Source organism: Oncorhynchus mykiss, chromosome 8, assembly GCF_057628025.1.
Source record: "Oncorhynchus mykiss isolate SJ-2025 chromosome 8, ASM5762802v1, whole genome shotgun sequence".
In the NCBI taxonomy this organism is placed as follows: Eukaryota; Metazoa; Chordata; class Actinopteri; order Salmoniformes; family Salmonidae; genus Oncorhynchus; species Oncorhynchus mykiss.
This window is the reverse complement of record NC_143029.1, coordinates 4141748-4166500: the sequence shown is the minus strand read 5'-3', so window position 1 is coordinate 4166500 and position 24753 is coordinate 4141748. Positions and strand designations below refer to the sequence as shown.

Here is a 24753-nt window from a genome sequence, read left to right as displayed (position 1 = left end):
TACTGAGGTAATAACTTGGCTATGTTCACATGGTATCAGTATTGAGGTAATAACTAGGCTATGTTCACATGGTACCAGTACTGAGGTAATAACTTGGCTATGTACACATGGTACCAGTACTGAGGTAATAACTAGGCTATGTACACATGGTACCAGTACTGAGGTAATAACTTGGCTATGTACACATGGTACCAGTACTGAGGTAATAACTAGGCTATGTACACATGGTACCAGTACTGAGGTAATAACTAGGCTATGTACACATGGTACCAGTACTGAGGTAATAACTAGGCTATGTACACATGGTACCAGTACTGAGGTAATAACTAGGCTATGTACACATGGTACCAGTACTGAGGTAATAACTAGGCTATGTTCACATGGTACCAGTACTGAGGTAATAACTAGGCTATGTTCACATGGTACCAGTACTGAGGTAATAACTAGGCTATGTTCACATGGTACCAGTACTGAGGTAATAACTAGGCTATGTACACATGGTACCAGTACTGAGGTAATAACTAGGCTATGTTCACATGGTACCAGTACTGAGGTAATAACTAGGCTATGTACACATGGTACCAGTACTGAGGTAATAACTTGGCTATGTACACATGATACCAGTACTGAGGTAATAACTAGGCTATGTACCCATGGTACCAGTACTGAGGTAATAACTAGGCTATGTACACATGGTACCAGTACTGAGGTAATAACTAGGCTATGTTCACATGGTACCAGTACTGAGGTAATAACATGGCTATGTTCACATGGTACCAGTACTGAGGTAATAACTAGGCTATGTACACATGGTACCAGTACTGAGGTAATAACTAGGCTATGTACACATGGTACCAGTACTGAGGTAATAACTAGGCTATATACCAATGGTACCAGTACTGAGGTAATAACTTGGCTATGTTCACATGGTACCAGTACTGAGTTAATAACTAGGCTATGTACACATGGTACCAGTACTGAGTTGATGTGCAGCAGTACGAGGTAATAACTACGCTATGTACACATGGTACCAGTACTGAGTTAATAACTTGGCTATGTACACATGGTACCAGTACTGAGGTAAATACTAGGCTAAGTACACATGGTACCAGTACTGAGTTGATGTGCAGCAGTACTGAGTTAATGCTGTTAGCCAGCCTGCCAGCTTAGTGGAGTCTGCCACTAGCACAGTCAGTGTAGTCAGCTCAGCTATCCCCGTATATATAATAGGGTATATAATTGTATATATAATAGGGTATATAATAGTGTATATATAATAGGGTATATAATAGTATATATAATAGGGTATATAACAGCATATATAATAGGGTATATAGTAGTGTATATATAATAGGGTATATAGTAGTGTATATATAATAGGGTATATAGTAGTGTATGTATAATAGGGTATTTAGTAGTGTATATATAATAGGGTATATAGTAGTGTATGTATAATAGGGTATATAGTAGTGTATATATAATAGGGTATATAGTAGTGTATATATAATAGGGTATATAGTAGTGTATATATAATGGGGTATATAGTAGTGTATATATAATGGGGTATATAGTAGTGTATACATAATAGGGTATATAGTAGTGTATATATAATAGGGTATATAGTAGTGTATATATATAATAGGGTATGTAGTAGTGTATATATAATAAGGTATATAATAGTATATATAATAGGGTATATAGTAGTGTATATATAATAGGGTATATAGTAGTGTATATATAATAGGGTATATAGTAGTGTATATATAATAGGGTATATAGTAGTGTATATATAATAGGGTATATAGTAGTGTATATATAATAGGGTATATAGTAGTGTATATATAATAGGGTATATAGTAGTGTATATATAATGGGGTATATAGTAGTGTATATATAATGGGGTATATAGTAGTGTATATATAATAGGGTATATAGTAGTGTATATATAATAGGGTATATAATAGTGTATATATAATAGGGTATATAGTAGTGTATATATAATAGGGTATGTAGTAGTGTATATATAATAGGGTATATAATTGTATGTATAATAGGGTATATAGTAGTGTATATATAATAGGGTATAGAATTGTATATATAATAGGGTATATAGTAGTGTATATATAATAGGGTATATAATAGTGTATATATAATAGGGTATATAATAGTATGTATAATAGGGTATATAATAGTATGTATAATAGGGTATATAGTAGTGTATATATAATAGGGTATATAGTAGTGTATATATAATAGGGTATATAATAATATATATAATAGGGTATATAGTAGTGTATATATAATAGGGTATATAATAGTATGTATAATAGGGTATATAATAGTATGTATAATAGGGTATATAGTAGTGTATATATAATAGGGTATATAGTAGTGTATATATAATAGGGTATATAGTAGTGTATATATAATAGGGTATATAGTAGTGTATATATAATAGGGTATATAATAATATATATAATAGGGTATATAGTAGTGTATATATAATAGGGTATATAATAGTATGTATAATAGGGTATATAATAGTATGTATAATAGGGTATATAATAGTATGTATAATAGGGTATATATTACTGTATATATAATAGGGTATGTTAGTGTACATATAATAGTATATATAATAGTGTAAATATATAATAGTTTATGTAATAATGTATATATAATAGTGTATATATAATAGGGTTTATAATGCTGTGTATATATTAGGGTATATAATAGTGTATATATAATAGGGTTTATAATGCTGTGTATATATTAGGATATGTAATAGTGTATATATAATAGGGTTTATAATGCTGTGTATATGTTAGGGTATATAATAGTGTATATATAATAGGGTTTATAATGCTGTGTATATATTAGGGTATATAATAGTATATATAATAGTGTAAATATATAATAGTTTATGTAATAATGTATACATAATAGTGTATATATAATATATTTTATAATGCTGTGTATATATTAGGATATGTAATAGTTTATATATAATATATTTTATAATGCTGTATATATATTAGGGTATATAATAATGTTTATAATATGTTAATGGAAGGGACACAGATATCTCACCGCCAAGACCATCAGTAGCACTGAGTAGCATCTACCTTCCTATACAGTGGTACTATAATAGCACTGCTGGAAGCCAGCATGGAAAGGCTAGGCGACGTTGTCGTTCAGACACACAACAATGCTTGACAAATCGCCTCTATTATAAAGCAATACCAAATGTGTTCTCATTGCAATTCCATGCAGGAATTCTCTTCTTTAACTTTAATTCACAGCCTCCTAGGACCCCCCCCCCCCCCTCCCGATGGTTTGTATTCGGGAGTCAAATCTGAGGTGCCTTTATATCTAGGAAGCAGACGATCCTGAGATTGACGTGAAGTCAGCAAACCATTTATCTACCCATCAGGAGAAACTGGCAATTCAATCTTCTGTGTGTTGAATTCTTCATGAGGGTAGAGCGTAGCTGTTCGTTTCATACGCCAGAGAAAAGCCAATGGTGTGACAATGATATGAGTTGTTTATAAAGCATTCATAACACATTTATAAGCTATTTAATAAGAATGTATATGGCCTTTGTCCCATTACCCCATACACTAAGAGGTGTAGAGTTGGTGATGGAACTGACAGTTACTGCCTCCCAAATAGTACCCGAGTCCCTTCAAATAGCACCCTATTCAATTCAAATAGAACCCTATCACCCCCCCTATTCCCTTCAAATAGCACCCTGTTCCCTTCAAAAAGCACCCTGTTCCCTTCAAATAGCACCCTGTTCCCTTCAAATAGCACCCTGTTCCCTTCAAATAGCACCCTGTTCCCTTCAAATAGCACCCTGTTCCCTTCAAATAGCACCCTGTTCCCTTCAAATAGCACCATGTTCCCTTCAAATAGAACCCTATTACCATATTCCCTTCAAATAGAACCCTATCACCCTATTCCCTTCAAATAGAACCCTATCACCCTATTCCCTTCAAATAGAACCCTATCACCCTATTCCCTTCAAATAGAACCCTATCACCCTATTCCCTTCAAATAGAACCCTATCACCCTATTCCCTTCAAATAGAACCCTATCACCCTATTCCCTTCAAATAGAACCCTATCACCCTATTTCCTTCAAATAGAACCCTATTCCCTTCAAATAGAACCCTATCACCCTATTCCCTTCAAATAGCACCCTATCACCCTATTCCCTTCAAATAGAACCCTATCACCCTATTCCCTTCAAATAGAACCCTATCACCCTATTCCCTTCAAATAGAACCCTATCACCCTATTTCCTTCAAATAAAACCCTATTCCCTTCAAATAGAACCCTATCACCCTATTCCCTTCAAATAGCACCCTATCACCCTGTTCCCTTCAAATAGAACCCTATCACCCTATTCCCTTCAAATAGCACCCTATTCCCTTCAAATAGCACCCTATCACCCTATTCCCTTCAAATAGCACCCTGTTCCCTTCAAATAGAACCCTATCACCCTATTCCCTTCAAATAGCACCCTATTCCCTTCAAATAGCACCCTATTACCCTCCCTATTCCCTTCAAATAGCACCATATTCCCTTCAAATAGAACCCTATCACCCTATTCCCTTCAAATAGAACCCTATCACCCTATTCCCTTCAAATAGAACCCTATCACCCTATTCCCTTCAAATAGAACCCTATCGCCCTGTTCCCTTCAAATAGCACCATATTCCCTTCAAATACAACCCTATCACCCTATTCCCTTCAAATAGCACCCTATAATCCTATTCCCTTCAAATAGAACACTATCACCCTATTCCCTTCAAATAGAACCCTATCACCCTATTCCCTTCAAATAGCACCCTGTTCCCTTCAAATAGCACCCTATCACCCTATTCCCTTCAAATAGCACCCTATTCCCTTCAAATAGCACCCTGTTCCCTTCAAATAGAACCCTATCACCCTCCCTATTCCCTTCAAATAGCACCCTATTCCCTTCAAATAGCACCCTGTTCCCTTCAAATAGAACCCTATCACCCTCCCTATTCCCTTCAAATAGCACCATATTCCCTTCAAATAGCACCCTGTTCCCTTCAAATAGAACCCTATCACCCTATTCCCTTCAAATAGCACCCTATTCCCTTCAAATAGCACCCTATTCCCTTCAAATAGAACCCTGTCACCCTATTCCCTTCAAATAGCACCCGGTTCCCTTCAAATAGCACCCTATCACCCTATTCCCTTCAAATAGCACCCTGTTCCCTTCAAATAGCACCCTATCACCCTATTCCCTTCAAATAGCACCCTATTCCCTTCAAATAGCACCCTGTTCCCTTCAAATAGAACCCTATCACCCTCCCTATTCCCTTCAAATAGCACCCTATTCCCTTCAAATAGCACCCTGTTCCCTTCAAATAGAACCCTATCACCCTCCCTATTCCCTTCAAATAGCACCATATTCCCTTCAAATAGCACCCTGTTCCCTTCAAATAGAACCCTATCACCCTATTCCCTTCAAATAGCACCCTATTCCCTTCAAATAGCACCCTATTCCCTTCAAATAGAACCCTGTCACCCTATTCCCTTCAAATAGCACCCTGTTCCCTTCAAATAGCACCCTATCACCCTATTCCCTTCAAATAGCACCCTATCACCCTATTCCCTTCAAATAGAACCCTATCACCCTGTTCCCTTCAAATAGTACCCTATTCCCTTCAAATAGAACCCTATCACCCTATTCCCTTCAAATAGCACCCTGTTCCCTTCAAATAGAACCCTATCACCCTATTCCCTTCAAATAGCACCCTATCACCCTATTCCCTTCAAATAGAACCCTATCACCCTGTTCCCTTCAAATAGCACCCTATTCCCTTCAAGTAGAACCCTATCACCCTATTCCCTTCAAATAGCACCCTATTCCCTTCAAATAGCACCATATTCCCTTCAAATAGCACCCTGTTCCCTTCAAATAGAACCCTATCACCCCCCCTATTCCCTTCAAATAGCACCATATTCCCTTCAAATAGCACCCTGTTCCCTTCAAATAGCACCCTGTTCCCTTCAAATAGCACCATGTTCCCTTCAAATAGCACCCTGTTCCCTTCAAATAGAACCCTATCACCCTCCCTATTCCCTTCAAATAGAACCCTATCACCCTCCCTATTCCCTTCAAATAGAACCCTATCACCCCCCCTATTCCCTTCAAATAGAACCCTATCACCCTATTCCCTTCAAATAGAACCCTATCACCCTCCCTATTCCCTTCAAATAGCACCCTGTTCTCTTCAAATAGCACCCTATCACCCTCCCTATTCCCTTCAAATAGAACCCTATCACCCCCCCTATTCCCTTCAAATAGAACCCTATCACCCCCCCTATTCCCTTCAAATAGAACCCTATCACCCTATTCCCTTCAAATAGAACCCTATCACCCCCCCTATTCCCTTCAAATATCACCCTATTCCCTTCAAATAGCACCCTGTTCCCTTCAAATAGCACCCTGTTCCCTTCAAATAGCACCCTGTTCCCTTCAAATAGCACCCTATCACCCTATTCCCTTCAAATAGCACCCTATTCCCTTCAAATAGCACCCTATTCCCTTCAAATAGCACCCTGTTCCCTTCAAATAGCACCCTATCACCCTCCCTATTCCCTTCAAATAGCACCCTGTTCCCTTCAAATAGAACCCTATCACCCTATTCCCTTCAAATAGAACCCTATCACCCTATTTCCTTCAAATAGAACCCTATCACCCTATTCCCTTCAAATAGCACGCTAGCACCCTATTCCATTCAAATAGCACGCTATTCCCTTCATAGTGCCCTATTCCCTTCATAGTGCCCTATTCCCTTCATATGATGCTCTCTATATAGTGAGTATGGTGCCATTTGGGACGCACAGAGTCATGTTCTATTTTACATCACAGAGGCTCCTGTCTTCAGAGGCTCCTGTCTTCAGAGGCTCCTGTCTTCAGAGGCTCCTGTCTTCTCTCCTGTCTTCAGAGGATCCTGTCTTCTCTCCCGTCTTCAGAGGATCCTGTCTTCTCTCCCGTCTTCATAGTCTCCTGTCTTCTCTCCCGTCTTCAGAGGCTCTTGTCTTCTCTCCTGTCTTCAGAGGTTCTTGTCTTCTCTCCTGTCTTCAGAGGTTCTTGTCTTCTCTCCTGTCTTCAGAGGTTCTTGTCTTCTCTCCTGTCTTCAGAGGCTCCTGTCTTCAGAGGCTCCTGTCTTCTCTCCTGTCTTCAGAGGCTCCCGTCTTCAGAGGCTCCTGTCTTCAGAGACTCCTGTCTTCAGAGGCCCCTGTCTTCTCTCCTGTCTTCAGAGGATCCTGACTTCTCTCCCGTATTCAGAGGATCCTGTCTTCTCTCCCGTCTTCATAGTCTCCTGTCTTCTCTCCCGTCTTCAGAGGCTCTTGTCTTCTCTCCTGTCTTCAGAGGCTCCCGTCTTCAGAGGCTCTTGTTTTCAGAGGCTCCTGTCGTCTCTCCTGTCTTCAGAGGCTCCTGTCTTCTCTCCTTTCTTCAGAAGCTCCTGTCTTCTCTCCTGTCTTCAGAGGCTCCTGTCTTCAGAGGCTCTTGTCTTCAGAGACTCCTGTTTTCAGAGGCTCCTGTCTTCTCTCCTGTCTTCAGAGGCTCCTGTCTTCTCTCCTGTCTTCAGAGGCTCCCGTCTTCAGAGGCTCCTGTCTTCAGAGACTCCTGTCTTCAGAGGCCCCTGTCTTCTCTCCTGTCTTCAGAGGCTCCTGTCTTCTCTCCTGTCTTCAGAGGATCCTGTCTTCTCTCCCGTATTCAGAGGATCCTGTCTTCTCTCCCGTCTTCATAGTCTCCTGTCTTCTCTCCCGTCTTCAGAGGCTCTTGTCTTCTCTCCTGTCTTCAGAGGCTCCCGTCTTCAGAGGCTCTTGTTTTCAGAGGCTCCTGTCTTCTCTCCTGTCTTCAGAGGCTCCTGTCTTCTCTCCTGTCTTCAGAGGCTCCTGTCTTCTCTCCTGTCTTCAGAGGCTCCTGTCTTCTCTCCTGTCTTCAGAGGCTCCTGTCTTCTCTCCTTTCTTCAGAGGCTCCCGTCTTCAGAAGCTCCTGTCTTCTCTCCTGTCTTCAGAGGCTTCTGTCTTCAGAGGCTCCTGTCTTCAGAGGCTCCTGTCTTCTCTCCTGTCTTCAGAGGATCCTGTCTTCTCTCCCGTCTTCAGAGGATCCTGTCTTCTCTCCCGTCTTCATAGTCCCCTTTCTTCTCTCCCGTCTTCAGAGGCTCTTGTCTTCTCTCCTGTCTTCAGAGGCTCTTGTTTTCAGAGGCTTCTCTCCTGTCTTCAGAGGCTCCTGTCTTCTCTCCTGTCTTCAGAGGCTCCTGTCTTCAGATGCTCCTGTCTTCAGAGGCCCCTGTCTTCTCTCCTTTCTTCAGAGGCTCCTGTCTTCAGAGGCTCCTGTCTTACGAGGCTCCTGTCTTCTCTCCTGTCTTCAGAGGCTCCTGTCTTCAGAGGCTCCTGTCTTCAGAGGCTCCTGTCTTCAGAGGCTCCTGTCTTCTCTCCTGTCTCAGATGCTCCTGTCTTCAGAGGCTCCTGTCTTCAGAGGCTCCTGTCTTCAGAGGCTCCTGTCTTCTCTCCTGTCTCAGATGCTCCTGTCTTCAGAGGCGCCTGTCTTCAGAGGCTCCTGTCTGCTCTCCTGTTTTCAAAGGCTCCTCTCTTCTCTCCTGTCTTCAGAGGCTCCCATCTTCAGAGGCTCTTGTCTTCTCTCCTGTCTCAGAGGCTCCTGTCTTCAGAGGCTCCTGTCTTCAGAAGCTCCTGTCTTCAGAGGCTCCTGTCTTCAGAGGCTCCTGTCTGCTCTCCTGTCTTCAGAGGCTCCTGTCTTCAGAGGCTTCTGTCTTCCGAGGCTACTGTCTTCTCTCCTGTCTTCAGAGGCTCCTGTCTTCAGAGGCTCCTGTCTTACGAGGCTCCTGTCTTCTCTCCTGTCTTCAGAGGCTCCTCTGTTCTCTCCTGTCTTCAGAGGCTCTTGTCTTCTCTCCTGTCTTCAGAGGATCCTGTCTTCAGAGGCTCCTGTCTTCTCTCCTCTCTTCTCTCCTGTCTTCAGAGGCTCCTGTCTTCAGAGGCTCCTGTCTTCAGAGGCTCCTGTCTTCTCTCCTTTCTCAGATGCTCCCGTCTTCAGAGGCTCCTGTCTGCTCTCCTGTCTTCAGAGGCTCCTCTCTTCTCTCCTGTCTTCAGAGGCTCCCATCTTCAGAGGCTCCTGTCTGCTCTCCTGTCTTCAGAGGCTCCTGTCTTCAGAGGCTCCTGTCTTCTCTCCTGTCTTCTCTCCTGTCTTCAGAGGCTCCTGTCTTCAGAGGCTCCTGTCTTCAGAGGCTCCTGTCTTCCGAGGCTCCTGTGTTCTCTCCTGTCTTCAGAGGCTCCTCTCTTCTCTCCTGTCTTCAGAGGATCCTGTCTTCAGACGCTCCTGTCTTCTCTCCTCTCTCTAAGGCTCCTGTCTTCAGAGGCTCCTGTCTTCTCTCCTCTCTTCTCTCCTGTCTTCAGAGGCCCCTGTCTTCAGAGGCTCTTGTCTTCTCTCCTGTGTTCAGAGGCTCCTGTCTTCAGAGGCTCATGTCTCTCCTGTCTTCAGAGGCTTCTGTCTTCAGAGGCTCCTGTCTTCAGAGGCTCCTGTCTTCTCTCCTGTCTTCAGAGGCTCCTGTCTTCAGAGGCTCCTGTCTCTCCTGTCTTCAGAGGCTCCTGTCTTCAGAGGCTCCTGTCTTCAGAGGCTCTTGTCTTCTCTCCTGTCTTCAGAGGCTCCTGTCTTCAGAGGCTCCTGTCTTCTCTCCTGTCTTCAGAGGCTCCTGTCTTCTCTCCTGTCTTCTCTCCTGTCTTCAGAGGCTCCTGTCTTCAGAGGCTCTTGACTTCAGAGGCTCTTGACTTCAGAGGCTCTTGACTTCAGAGGCTCTTGACTTCAGAGGCTCCTGTCTTCAGAGGCTCCTGTCTGCGCTCCTGTCTTCTCTCCCGTCTTCCTTCATGTAGTTTGTATTAACCCTCTCCACAGCCAGGTCCCTGGGGTAGGAAACCCTTTGGGCATCCAAATCATTCCACTGTACTCCTTTCAATGCTTCCCACAAAAGACAAAGCATTTGATTGGTGCATACATGGGCTAGTGGGAGTTACCACGTTCTAATCAGTGAAGAGATGTGAAGGAGTGTATACTTCAGGAAGGAGGAGGAGCTAATTGGGAAATAGCCCCAGGTGGTGCAGGTCCATGAGGTATCCCACTATTCCACGTCTTATTGGGTCACACTGCTAATCAATGAGAATAGATGCACGAGGCATGGCTAATCAATTACTGGGCTGGAGGGTTAAATACCTGGGACGAGTCCTTACCTGTAAAGCCAGTATGTACCTGTAAAGCCAGGCCGTACCTGTAAAGCTAGTCCATACCTGTAAAGCCAGGCCGTACCTGTAAAGCTATACCGTACCTGTAAAGCTAGGCCGTACCTGTAAAGCTAGTCCTTACCTGTAAAGCTAGTCCTTACCTGTAAAGCTAGACCGTACCTGTAAAGCTAGACCTTACCTGTAAAGCTAGTCCTTACCTGTAAAGCTAGACCGTACCTGTAAAGCCAGGCCGTACCTGTAAAGCTAGTCCATACCTGTAAAGCCAGGCCGTACCTGTAAAGCTATACCGTACCTGTAAAGCTAGGCCGTACCTGTAAAGCTAGTCCTTACCTGTAAAGCCAGGCCGTACCTGTAAAGCTATACCGTACCTGTAAAGCTAGGCCGTACCTGTAAAGCTAGTCCTTACCTGTAAAGCTAGTCCTTACCTGTAAAGCCATCCCGTACCTGTAAAGCCAGTCCATACCTGTAAAACCAGGCCGTAACTGTAAATCTAGTCCGTACCTGTAAAGCCAGGCCGTACCTGTAAAGCTATACCGTACCTGTAAAGCCATGCCGTACCTGTAAATTATCAATACTGTACCTGTAATGATCACTACTGTAACTGTAATGATCAATACTGTGCCTGTAATGATCAATACTGTACCTGCTACGATCACTGCTGTACCTGTAATGATCAATACTGTACCTGTGATGATCACTACTGTACCTGTAATGATCACTGCTGTACCTGTGATGATCACTACTTGTAATGATCACTACTTGTAATGATCACTAATGTACCTGTGATGATCACTACTGTACCTGTAATGATCACTAATGTACCTGTGATGATCACTACTGTACCTGTAATGATTACTGCTGTACCTGTAATGGTCACTGCTGTACCTGTAATGATCACTAATGTACCTGTGATGATCACTAATGTACCTGTGATGATCACTAATGTACCTGTAATGATCACTACTGTACCTGTAATGATCACTGGTGTACCTGTAATGATCACTAATGTACCTGTAATGATCACTAATGTACCTGTAACAATCCCTGCTGTACCTGTAATGATAACTACTGTACCTGTAACAATCCCTGCTGTACCTGTAATGATAACTACTGTACCTGTGATGATCACTACTGTACCTGTAATGATCACTAATGTACCTGTAATGATCAATACTGTACCTGTAATGATCACTGCTGTACCTGTGATGATCACTGGTGTACCTGTAAAGCAAATCTGTACCTGTAACAATCCCTGCTGTACCTGTAAAGCCAATCTGTACCTGTAAAGCCAATCTGTACCTGTAATGATAACTACTGTACCTGTAACAATCCCTGCTGTACCTGTAATGATAACTACTGTACCTGTAACAATCCCTGCTGTACATGTAATGATCACTAATGTACCTGTAACGATCCCTGCTGTACCTGTAATGATAACTACTGTACCTGTAAAGCCAATCTGTACCTGTAAAGCCAATCTGTACCTGTAACAATCCCTGCTGTACCTGTAATGATAACTACTGTACCTGTAACAATCCCTGCTGTACCTGTAATGATAACTACTGTACCTGTAACAATCCCTGCTGTACCTGTAATGATCACTAATGTACCTGTAACGATCCCTGCTGTACCTGTAATGATAACTACTGTACCTGTAAAGCCAATCTGTACCTGTAAAGCCAATCTGTACCTGTAACAATCCCTGCTGTACCTGTAATGATAACTACTGTACCTGTAACAATCCCTGCTGTACCTGTAATGATCACTAATGTACCTGTAATGATCACTACTGTACCTGTAACGATCCCTGCTGTACCTGTAATGATAACTACTGTACCTGTAAAGCCAATCTGTACCTGTAAAGCCAATCTGTACCTGTAACAATCCCTGCTGTACCTGTAATGATCACTAATGTACCTGTAACGATCCCTGCTGTACCTGTAATGATAACTACTGTACCTGTAAAGCCAATCTGTACCTGTAAAGCCAATCTGTACCTGTAACAATCCCTGCTGTACCTGTAATGATCACTAATGTACCTGTAATGATAACTACTGTACCTGTAAAGCCAATCTGTACCTGTAAAGCCAATCTGTACCTGTAATGATCACTACTGTACCTGTAATGATTACTGCTGTACCTGTAATGATCAATACTGTACCTGTAATGATCAATACTGTACCTGTAATGATCAATGCTGTACCTGTAAAGCCAGGCCGTACCTGTAAAGCTAGACCGTACCTGTAAAGCCAGGCCGTACCTGTAAAGCTAGTCCGTACCTGTAAAGCCAGGCCGTACCTGTAAAGCTAGACCTTACCTGTAAAGCCAGGCCGTACCTGTAAAGCTAGACCGTACCTGTAAAGCTAGTCCGTACCTGTAAAGCTAGTCCTTACCTGTAAAGCTAGACCGTACCTGTAAAGCTAGTCCGTACCTGTAAAGCTAGACCGTACCTGTAAAGCTAGACCGTACCTGTAAAGCTAGACCGTACCTGTAAAGCTAGTCCGTACCTGTAAAGCTAGACCGTACCTGTAAAGCTAGACCGTACCTGTAAATGATCAATACTGTACCTGTAATGAGCAATACTGTGCCTGTAATGATCAATACTGTACCTGCTACGATCACTACTGTACCTGTGATGATCACTACTGTACCTGCTACGATCACTACTGTACCTGTAATGATCACTACTGTACCTGTAATGATCACTACTGTACCTGTAATGATCACTACTGTACCTGTGATGATCACTACTGTACCTGTAATGATCAAACTGTACCTGTAATGATCACTAATGTACCTGTAATGATCAATACTGTACCTGTAATGATCACTGCTGTACCTGTGATGATCACTGGTGTACCTGTAAAGCCAATCTGTACCTGTAATGATAACTACTGTACCTGTAATGATTACTGCTGTACCTGTAATGGTCACTGCTGTACCTGTGATGATCACTACTGTACCTGCTACGATCACTACTGTACCTGTAATGATCAATACTGTACCTGTAATGATCAATACTGTACCTGTAATGATCAATACTGTACCTGTAACGATCCCTGCTGTACCTGTAACGATCCCTGCTGTACCTGTAAAGCCAGTCTGTACCTGTAAAGCCAATCTGTACCTGTAAAGCCAATCTGTACCTGTAAAGCCAATCTGTACCTGTAAAGCCAGTCCTAACATGTAAAGCCAGTCTGTACCTGTAACGATCCCTGCTGTACCTGTAATGATCAAGCTGTACCTGTAAAGCCAGTCTGTACCTGTAAAGCCAGTCGGTACCTATAAAGCCAATCTGTACCTGTAAACCAATCTGTACCTATAAAGCCAATCTGTACCTGTAAAGCCAATCTGTACCTATAAAGCCAATCTGTACCTAAAAAGCCAATCTGTACCTATAAAGCCAATCTGTACCTGTAAAGCCAATCTGTACCTGTAAAGCCAGTCTGTACCTGTAAAGCCAGTCTTTACCTCTAAAGCCAGTCTGTACCTGTAAAGCCAATCTGTACCTGTAAAGCCAGTCTGTACCTATAAAGCCAATCTGTACCTATAAAGCCAGATCGTACTTGTAAAGCTACGCCGTACCTGTAAAGCCAGACCGTACCTGTAAAGCTAGTCCTTACCTGTAAAGCCAGTATGTACCTGCAAAGCCAGGCCGTACCTGTAAAGCTATACCGTACCTGTAAAACCAGATCGTACCTGTAAAGCTTTTCCGTACCTGTAAAGCTAGTCCGTACCTATAAAGCCAATCTGTACTTGTAAAGCTAGTCCGTACCTATAAAGCCAGACCGTACCTGTAAAGCCAGGCCGTACCTGTAAAGCTAGACCGTACCTGTAAAGCTAGTCCGTACTTGTAAAGCCAGTATGTACCTGTAAAGCTATACCGTACCTGTAAAGCCAGATCGTACTTGTAAAGCTAGGCCGTACCTGTAAAGCCAGTCCGTACTTGTAAAGCCAGTATGTACCTGTAAAGCTATACCGTACCTGTAAAGCCAGTATGTACCTGTAAAGCCAGGCCGTACCTGTAAAGCTAGGCTGTACCTGTAAAACCAGACCGTACCTGTAAATCTATTCCGTACCTGTAAAGCCAGTCCGTTCCTTGTAAAGCTAGTCTGTACCTGTAAAGCCAGTCTGTACCTGTAAAGCCAATCTGTACCTGTAAAGCCAGTCGGTACCTGTAAAGCCAGTCCATACCTGTAAAGCCAATCTGTACCTGTAAAGCCAGTCGGTACCTGTAAAGCCAGTCCATACCTGTAAAGCCAATCTGTACCTGTAAAGCCAGTCGGTACCTGTAAAGCCAGTCCATACCTGTAAAGCCAATCTGTACCTGTAAAGCCAGGCCATACCTGTAAAGCCAGGCCGTACCTATAAAGCTAGCCTGTACCTGTAAAGCCAGGCCGTACCTGTAATGCTATCCCGTACCTGTAAAGCTAGTCCGTACCTATAAAGCCAGTCCGTTCCTTGTAAAGCTAGGCCGTACCTGTAAAGTCAGATCGTACTTGTAAAGCTAGACCGTACCTGTAAAGCCAGGCCATACCTGTAAAGCTAGAACGTACCTGTAAAGCTAGACCGTACCTGTAAAGCTAATCCGCACATGTAAAGCCAGTCCGTACATGTAAAGCCAGTCCATACCTGTAAAGCCAGACCATACCTGTAAAGCTTGGCCGTACCTGTAAAGCCAATCTGTACCTATAAAGCCAGTCTGTACCTGTAAAGCCAGTATGTACCTGTAAAGCCAGTTGGTACCTGTAAAGCCAGTCTGTACCTGTAAAGCCAGTCCATACCTGTAAAGCCAATCTGTACCTGTAAAGCCTGTAAATACTGTAAAGCCAGTTGGTACCTGTAAAGCCAGTCTGTACCTGTAAAGCCAGTCCATACCTGTAAAGCCAATCTGTACCTGTAAGCCTGTAAATACTGTCACGCCAGTATGTACCTTTGAAGCCAGTTTGTAACTGTGAAGCCAATGATCACTACTGTAAAGCCAGTATGTACCTGTAAAGCCAGTCCATACCTGTGAAGCCAGTATGTACCTGTAATTCCAGTATGTACCTGTAAAGCCAGGCTGTACCTGTAAAGCCAGTCCTTACCTGCCCACATGAGAAGCACTACCACGATAATGATCATCTCCCCAGTCTGGAGCTGTCGGGACTTGTCCACTCCCTCCACAGCAGGGTCATCTGTGGGAAAAGAGACAACAGATCTGGTTAGTATCAGTCAGTACCAAGACTATAATACACAAGAGAGACCATAGGCCAAAGACTATAATACACAAGAGAGACCATAGGCCAAAGACTATAATATACAAGAGAGCAAACTGACAACAGTCAGTACCAGTCAGTACCAACACAGACTGGCTCTCTCAGTACCAGTCAACAGTACCAGACGACACTACCAGTCAACAGTACCAGACAACAGTCAGTACCAGTCAGTAACAGTCAGTACCAACACAGACTGGCTCTTTCTTCTTTCATCCGTTAACCTGTAACAGGGTGGAACACATCCATAACTATTATTTAACCTGTAACATGGTGGAACACATCCGTAACTATTCTTTAACCTGTAACATACAGCCGGGAAGAACTACTCAACATCAGAGCGACGTCAACTTACCAACCTTACGACCAGGAAATACGACTTTCTCCGAAGCGGATTCTTTGTTCTCACCACCACCCAGGACATTTGATCTGATTCCAGAGGCCGACCCAAAACATTGTCATGGCAGAAATGGTAGATGGCCTCCTGGTAAGACTTCGGAGACGTGCTCACTACCCACCGCTCCAGAGTATACTACTCGCCAACATCCAGTCTCTTGACAACAAGGTAGAAGAAATTATAGCAAGGGTTGCCTTCCAGAGAGACATCAGAGATTGTAACACAGTCTGTTTCACAGAAACATGGCTCTCTCGGGATATGTTGTCGGAGTCGATACAGCCACTGGGATTCTTTATGCGTCGCGCCGACAGACATAGACATCTCTCCAGGAAGAAGAAGGGTGGGGGTGTATGTTTCATGATTAATGACTCATTGTGTACTCGTAACAACATACAGGAACGGAAGTCCTTTTGTTCACCTAAACATAGAATTCCTTACAATCAAATGCCGACCATATTATCTCCCAAGAGAATTCTCGTCAGTTATTGTCACAGCCGTGTATATCCCCCCTCAAGCCGATATCACGATGGACCTCAAGGAACTTCACTGGACTCTATGCAAACTGGAAACCACATATCCTCAGCCTGCATTTATTGTAGCTGGGGATTTTAACAAAGCACATTTGAGAACAAGGCAACCTAAATTCTGTCAGCATATTGATTGTGGTCCTCGTGCTGGCAATAGACTGGATCACTGCTAATCTAACTTCCGCGACGCATACAAGGCCTTCCCCCGCACTCCCTTTGGCAAATCTGACCACAACTCTATTTTGCTCCTCCCGTCCTATAGGCAGAAACTCAAACAGGATGTACCGTGTACCGTAACTATCGGAATCCAGGCTTCAAGATTGTTTTGATCACACGGACTTGGAAATGTTCCGGGCAGCCTCAGAGAATAATATTGAATGATACGCTGATTCGGTGAGTGAGTTTATAAGAAGTGCATTGGAGATGTTGTACACACTGACTATTAAAACCCGAACCAGAGACCGTGGGTAGATGGCGGCATTCGCGCAAAACTGAAAGTGCAAACCACCACATGAAAAGACGACTGAGAGTATGGCCAACTACAAACAGTGTAGTTATTGCAAGGCAATCAAACAAGAGAAATGTCAGTATAGGGACAAAGCGGAGTCACAATTCAACGGCTCAGATACGAGACGTTTGTGGCAGGGTCTACAGGGTCTACGGACTACAAAAAGAAAACCAGCCACGTCACGGACACCGACGTCTTGCTTCCAGACAAACTAAACACATTCTTTGCCCGCTTTGAGGATAATACAGTGCCACCGACGTGGCCCGCTACCAAACATTGCTGGCCCTCCCTCTCCTTCTCCGTGGCCGACGTGAATAAGACATTTAAACATGTTAACCCTTGCAAGCCTGCTGTTGGCCTTCGACACTGTTGACCACGTCCTGCTGTTGGCCTTCGACACTGTTGACCACATCCTGCTGTTGGCCTTCGACACTGTTGACCATGTCCTGCTGTTGGCCTTTGACACTGTTGACCACGTCCTGCTGGTGGCCTTCGACACTGTTGACCATGTCCTGCTGTTGGCCTTCAACACTGTTGACCACGTCCTGCTGTTGGCCTTCAACACTGTTGACCACGTCCTGCTGTTGGCCTTCAACACTGTTGACCACACCCTGCTGTTGGCCTTCAACACTGTTGACCATGCCCTGCTGTTGGCCTTCGACACTGTTGACCATGTCCTGCTGCTGTCCTTCAACACTGTTGACCACGTCCTGCTGTTGGCCTTCAACACTGTTGACCACGTCCTGCTGTTGGCCTTCAACACTGTTGACCATGCCCTGCTGTTGGCCTTCAACACTGTTGACCACACCCTGCTGTTGGCCTTCAACACTGTTGACCATGCCCTGCTGTTGGCCTTCAACACTGTTGACCATGCCCTGCTGTTGGCCTTCAACACTGTTGACCATACCCTGCTGTTGGCCTTCAACACTGTTGACCATGCCCTGCTGTTGGCCTTCAACACTGTTGACCACACCCTGCTGTTGGCCTTCAACACTGTTGACCACGTCCTGCTGTTGGCCTTCAACACTGTTGACCACACCCTGCTGTTGGCCTTCAACACTGTTGACCATGCCCTGCTGTTGGCCTTCAACACTGTTGACCATGCCCTGCTGCTGTCCATCAACACTGTTGACCATACCCTGCTGTTGGCCTTCAACACTGTTGACCATGCCCTGCTGTTGGCCTTCAACACTGTTGACCACGCCCTGCTGTTGGCCTTCAACACTGTTGACCACACCCTGCTGTTGGCCTTCAACACTGTTGACCATGCCCTGCTGTTGGTCTTCAACACTGTTGACCACGCCCTGCTGTTGGCCTTCAACACTGTTGACCACGCCCTGCTGTTGAATAGACTAAAAAAGGTGTAAGTGTTGATGCATTGATTTGGTTGCAGAACTGCCTTTCTGACAGAACGCAGTGTGTAGCTCAGGAGGGTATGAAATCTGAGTTTCGAAGGCTTACAAAAGGAGTTCCCTCAATTTTAGGTCTGATCCTTTTTTGCACTGTATATAAATGTTGACTCTGCAAATTTCCATCTGTATGCTGAAGACCCAATTATTTATTCCAGCGCATCTAATATTGAGAAGGCTTTTCAGGACTTACAGTTGGCCTTTGATGTTTTTTCAAAGGCAGCTTTTCCAAATTAAACTTGTGCTTAATGAAAGGAAAACAAAGTTGATGGTTTTCTCTTCCCTGAAAGTTAAAGATTTTAACTATAAAAGGCCAGACAATTGATAGGGTCACCTACTATAAGTATCTTGGGATTTGGTTAGATGAAAAAGTTTAATTTTAAACAGCACATTGATAACTTGACCAAGAAAACTGAAGTTGAAACTGGGTTTCTATTTCAGGAACATATCTTGCTTTTCAATGTTTGTCAGAAAAGATCTTGTTCAAAGCCCTTCTTTTTAATCAGTGCTGTATTATGGTGACATTGTCTATATGCCTCAGCAAGGACCTGAAACTCTGAACACAGTGTGTCATGGTGCTTTAAGATGTATTACCAACGCTAGATCACTGACCCATCACTGTGATCTGCTGTGGGTGTAATGGACCTGTACAATGGACCTGTCCACCTCTCCACCAGGAGGCTAAAGCACTGGAACACTTTTGTGTACAAAACATTGATGGGACAACTCCCTTTGTATCTCTGTTCTTTTACTGACCAGATCAGTCACTCAATACAGTCTTCATTCACAGTCGCTGCTGTCCTTGTCTGTTCCTGTAGAACTGAGATGGGGAAACAATATTTTTTCCCATAATGTCCCTTCATCTTGGAACATGCTTCAGAAGATTGTAAAGTTAGGGGAGTTGGTGTTCTTGTCTGTTGTTAAGACTCTTATTGACAACACTGCTGTTGTTTCTGATCTTCAATTGTATCTTTAACTTGTGACTTTGTCTTTGGTGTGTATTCTGTATTTCTCTGTAATGTTTTATGGACACGTTGCTATTTCCCCGTTTTGCCTTCTGCCAGGTCGCCCTCGCAAAAGAGGTTTTTATCCTCAATGGGTTTTACCTAGTTAAATAAAGATTACAAAAAAATTATGCTCTTGGGGCTGAATGGAAGCAAGTCCCTGCCGTAATGTTCCAACATCTAGTGGAAAGCCTTCCCAGAAGAGTGGAGGCTGTTATAGCAGCATTGTTCCTACATCTAGTGGAAAGCCTTCCCAGAAGAGTGGAGGCTGTTATAGCAGCAACGTTCCAAAATCTTGTAGAAAGCCTTCCCAGAAGAGTGTAGGCTGTTATAGCAGAGAAGCGGGGACCAACTCCATACTAATGCCCATGATTTTCGAATTACATGTTTGATGAGCAGGTGTCCACATACTTTTGGTCAGGTTGTGTACACATACAGTACCAGTCACAAGTGTGGATACACCTACTCATTCAAGGGTTTTTCTTTATTTTTACTATTTTCTACATTGTAGAATAACAGTGAATACATAAACAACCATGAAATAACACATATGGAATCATGTAGTAACCAAAAAAGTGTAAAACAAATCAAAATATATTTTGTTCTTCAAAGTAGCCAGCCTTTGACTTGATGACAGCTTTGCACACTCTTGGCATTATCTCAACCAGCTTCATGAGCCATACTGTATATATATAATGGTGTGTATGGACAGTATATGAATATAAAAGGCAAAGTTGATGATAGTGTTGGTGTCGTGCCTGGCCATGAAGTCAGGCAAGACAGGAGGGGGCTGAGCATGCACCCCTGTGGGGCCCCTGTGTTGAGGATCAGGTTGGTGGAGGCCTACTCTTTTCACCTGGGGTCAACCATCAGGAAGTCCAGGATCCAGTCACAGAGGGATCCAGTTCCTGAGCTTAGTAATGACCTTTATCTAATAGGTTTTGGTTGAAGAACATTCAGTTTAAAAAAAAGATGCAAAAATAGAGCAAATCAGAAAATTGGCTTTTTCACGTCCGCTGTATACACTTTCATCGGTGGCAGTCAGTGCCGTTGATGATGAGGGAGGACAATTTTAGGTATGTTTATCCCCGTTTTGTTCCGTTTGCTTCCGTTTAAGAAACATTTTTCAACAGAATCGGCGGAATGAATACACCCACGATCACGTATTAACAAAGTTCACTTTCAGAGCAGCCATGTTGAATTCATTCTATCCTCTATGCACTCTCCTCCTCTCAACGGTTCCTTTCTTTTGTGCACAACACATCACCTGTATGTGACCAGGTGAAAAAACCTTTCCAAGCCAAACCATGTCATAATCGCTACACACATCCTACATCGTTGTCCCCATATTAGCTAAAGTAACGTCAACACAGTTAAATCATCGTTAAGGCTGCAATCCCGTTAACGGGATCGATATGACAACAGCCAGTGAAAGTGCAAGAGCTCCAAATTCAAACAACAGAAATCTCATAATTAAAATTCCTCAAACATACATGTATTTTATACAATTTTAAAGCTAATATTGTTGTTAATCCCACCAAAGTGTCCGATTTCAAATAGGCTTTACAGCGAAAGCACCACAAATGATTATGTTAGGTCACCGCCAAGTCACAGAAAAAATCAGCAATTTTTCCAGCCAAAGAGAGGAGTCACAAAAAGCACAAATAGAGATAAAATGAATCACTAACCTTTGATGATCTTCATCAGATGACACTCATAGGACTTCATGTTACACAATACATATATGTTTTGTTCGATAAAGTGCATATTTATATAAAAAAAATCTCAGCATACATTGGCGCGTTATGTTCACTAGTTCCAAAAACATCCGGTGATATTGCAGAGCCACATCATTTTACAGAAATAATCATTATAAATGTCGATGAAATGACATGGATATAGATATAGATACACTTCTCCTTCTCCTGTGTCAGATTTCAAAAACACTTTACGGAAAAAGCAAACCATGCAATAATCTGAGTACAGCTTTCAGACAACAAAGCAGCCAAAAAGATATCCGCCATATTGGATAGTCAACATTAGTCAGAAATAGCATTATAAATATTCACTTACCTTTAATGATCTTCATCAGAATGCACTCCCAGGAATCCCAGTTCCACATTAAATGTTTGATTTAGTTCGATAAAGTCCATCATTTATGTCCAAAGAGCTACTTTTGTTAGCATGTTTGGTAAACAAATCCATGACGCGCGTTCCCTAGTTGCAGACGAAATGTCAAAAAGTTCCATTACTGTCCGTAGAAACATGTCAAACAATGTATGGAATCAATCTTTAGGATGTTTTTAACATAAATCTTTAATAACATTCCAACCGTAGAATTCAATTGTCTTCAGAAGTGCGATGGAATAGAGCTCCCTCTCATGTGAACGCGCATGGTCAGAGCATGGTCAGCCCATGGCAGACCTGACTCATTCCTCTCTCATTCGGTCCCACTTCACAGTAGAATCCTCAAACAAGTTTCTAAAGACGGTTGACATCTAGTGGAAGCCTTAGGAAGTGCAACATAACCAATATCCCACCGTGTATTCAATAGGGGCTGGGTTTAAAAATTGACCAACCTCAGTTTTCCCAAATCCTGTTTGGATTTCTTCTCAGGTTTTTGCCTGCCGTATGAGTTCTGTTATACTCGCAGACATCATTCAAACAGTTTTAGAAACGTCAGAGTGTTTTCTATCCAATTCTAATAATAATATGCATATATTAGCAACTGGGACTGAGGAGCAGGCAGTTTATTCTGGGCCCCTCTGGGCACCTTTCATCCAAGCTACTCAATACTGCCCCTGCAGTCATAAGAAGTTATTTTAATAGAACTAACACTACAATCATACAGTAACGTTACAGTGTACAGTCAGTAAGCAATTACACCGGCGGGTCCCGGTGCAATAAATTAATAATACCAAAAGCTAACCTTGACTTGGAAGAGTTCCAGTGTTGTGTTGGATAGTCATAGCCGGATAGCTATCATAGAATTCCTCTGTTTGAGCCTGGTGTTTGAGTAACTAAACTAGCCAGTAGCATTTTCTAGCTAAGTAAGTGAAACTGAAAGTGAAAGAAAATGACACTCTCTCTCTCTTGCTTGAAATTAATTAATAGAAAACGGTTCAACTATTGTCTTTCTCTCTCTTTGAGTCAACTACTCATCAGTTTTCATGCACTGCAGTGCTAGCTAGCTGTAGCTTATGCTTTCAGTACTAGATTCATTCTCTGATCATTTGATTGAGTGGACAACATGTCAGTTCATGCTGCAAGAGCTCTGATAAGCTGGAAGACGTCCTCCCGGAAGTTGTCATAATTACTGTGTAAGTCTATGGAAGGGGGTGAGAACCATGAGCCTCCTATGTTTTGTATTGATGTCAATGTACCTAGAGGAGGACGGAAGCTAGCTGTCCTCCGGCTACACCATGGTGCTACCCTATAGAGTGCTGTTGAGGTTACTGTAGACTTTAATTTCAAAACAGTGTGTTTTAATCAATTATTTATTTACATGTGAATATATTTAGTATATCTTTTTTTTAAATGACAACTTTTTCAATGTTTTAAAATGTTTCTTTTTATGAAATTCACTGAGAAGGTTGGTCCTCCCCTTCCTCCTCTGAGGAGCCTCCACTGGTGTAGTCAGCGTTTTGATCTATAGAATATAATTATGACTCCGAGGCAGATACTGACAGACATAAATCCTGTTCTCCTTGGGGTTGATCCCTAACCAATACATTCATTAAATCTAACAATGACAGAGCTGCCGTTTCAATAGCACACAATGTAGTATGTGTGGATGGATGGATAGGAGGAATTTGAATTTGAATAGGTTATTGTTGTGGAATTTGTATAAGAATCAATGCTTTGCCCGAGTTTTCCCATCTGGAAAAACAAGCATAGTTCAAATTCATTACTGCCTAGTAAAAATATAAAAACGTACACATGTGATTTTGCAGGCCATAAAGAGAGGCTTTCAGAAGAGAGAGCCGACATCCCAAATGGTACCCTATTTCCTATATAGTGCACTACTTTTGACCAGAGCTCTATGGGTTCTGGTTAAAAAGTAGTGCACTATAAAGGGAATAGTGTGCCGTTTGGGATGCCGGCAAAGAGTTTCTCCTTGCTCTCAGAACAGTCGTCAGGCCAGCTGGGAAAAACACTGAGTGGTGTTTTATTATATTTTATTTATACGGTGTTCTAGAATGGGACACATCTGACTCCGCAAGCATACTGCAGCAATGAAACTGACTCCGGGTCTGCTTCCCAAAATGGCACCCTATTCTCTATATAGTATACTACTTTAGACCAGGGCCCATAGGGGTTGGTATATAGTATACTACTTTAGACCAGGACCCATAGGGGTTGGTATATAGTATACTACTTTAGACCAGGACCCATAGGGGTTGGTATATAGTATACTACTTTAGACCAGGACCCATAGGGGTTGGTATATAGTATACTACTTTAGACCAAGATCCATAGGAGTTGGTATATAGTATACTACTTTAGACCAGGGCCCATAGGGGTTGGTATATAGTATACTACTTTAGACCAGGACCCTTAGGGGTTGGTATATAGTATACTACTTTAGACCAGGACCCATAGGGGTTGGTATATAGTATACTACTTTAGACCAAGATCCATAGGAGTTGGTATATAGTATACTACTTTAGACCAGGACCCTTAGGGGTTGGTATATAGTATACTACTTTAGACCAGGACCCATAGGGGTTGGTATATAGTATACTACTTTAGACCAGGACCCTTAGGGGTTGGTATATAGTATACTACTTTAGACCAGGACCCATAGAGGTTGGTATATAGTATACTAGTTTAGACCAGGACCCATAGAGGTTGGTATATAGTATACTACTTTAGACCAGGACCCATAGGGGTTGGTATATAGTATACTACTTTAGACCAGGACCCATAGAGGTTGGTCTATGAACAGGGAATATGGGTTAGTGTATAGTATACTACTTTAGACCAGGACCCTATGAACAGGGAATATGGGTTAGTGTATAGTATACTACTTTAGACCAGGACCCTATGAATAGGCAATATGGGTTAGTATATAGTATACTACTTTAGACCAGGACCCTATGAATAGAGAATATGGTTATTTGGATGTAAAAATGTCAAGTCTTTGTACTCTATGTGAACTGTGTACTTCCATTGTAGAAATATTCACACATCTGGTAAAGAGGTCCTTTTAGACAACATTACTGTGAGACTTGAAACGAAAGACAGGTTCTGACTGATGATTAACTCACTATCTAAAACCAGCTGCACGGGCTTGACAACAGACAACAGTAAGAAAGCAAAACACAACGCTGTCTGCATCCCAAT

At 42.6% G+C, this 24753-nt stretch overlaps 1 protein-coding gene across 1 annotated transcript in view; it reads right to left on the bottom strand.

The window, feature by feature from the left end:
* LOC118965482 (fibronectin type III domain-containing protein 4-like) overlaps positions 1–24753 on the bottom strand; it is a 72106-nt gene that overhangs the window by 6563 nt on the left and 40790 nt on the right. Inside the window, exon 4 of the mRNA XM_036984576.2 lies at positions 15395–15484. Coding sequence (XP_036840471.1) covers positions 15395–15484 — 90 coding nt within the window. The remainder of the gene's footprint in view (positions 1–15394; positions 15485–24753) is intronic.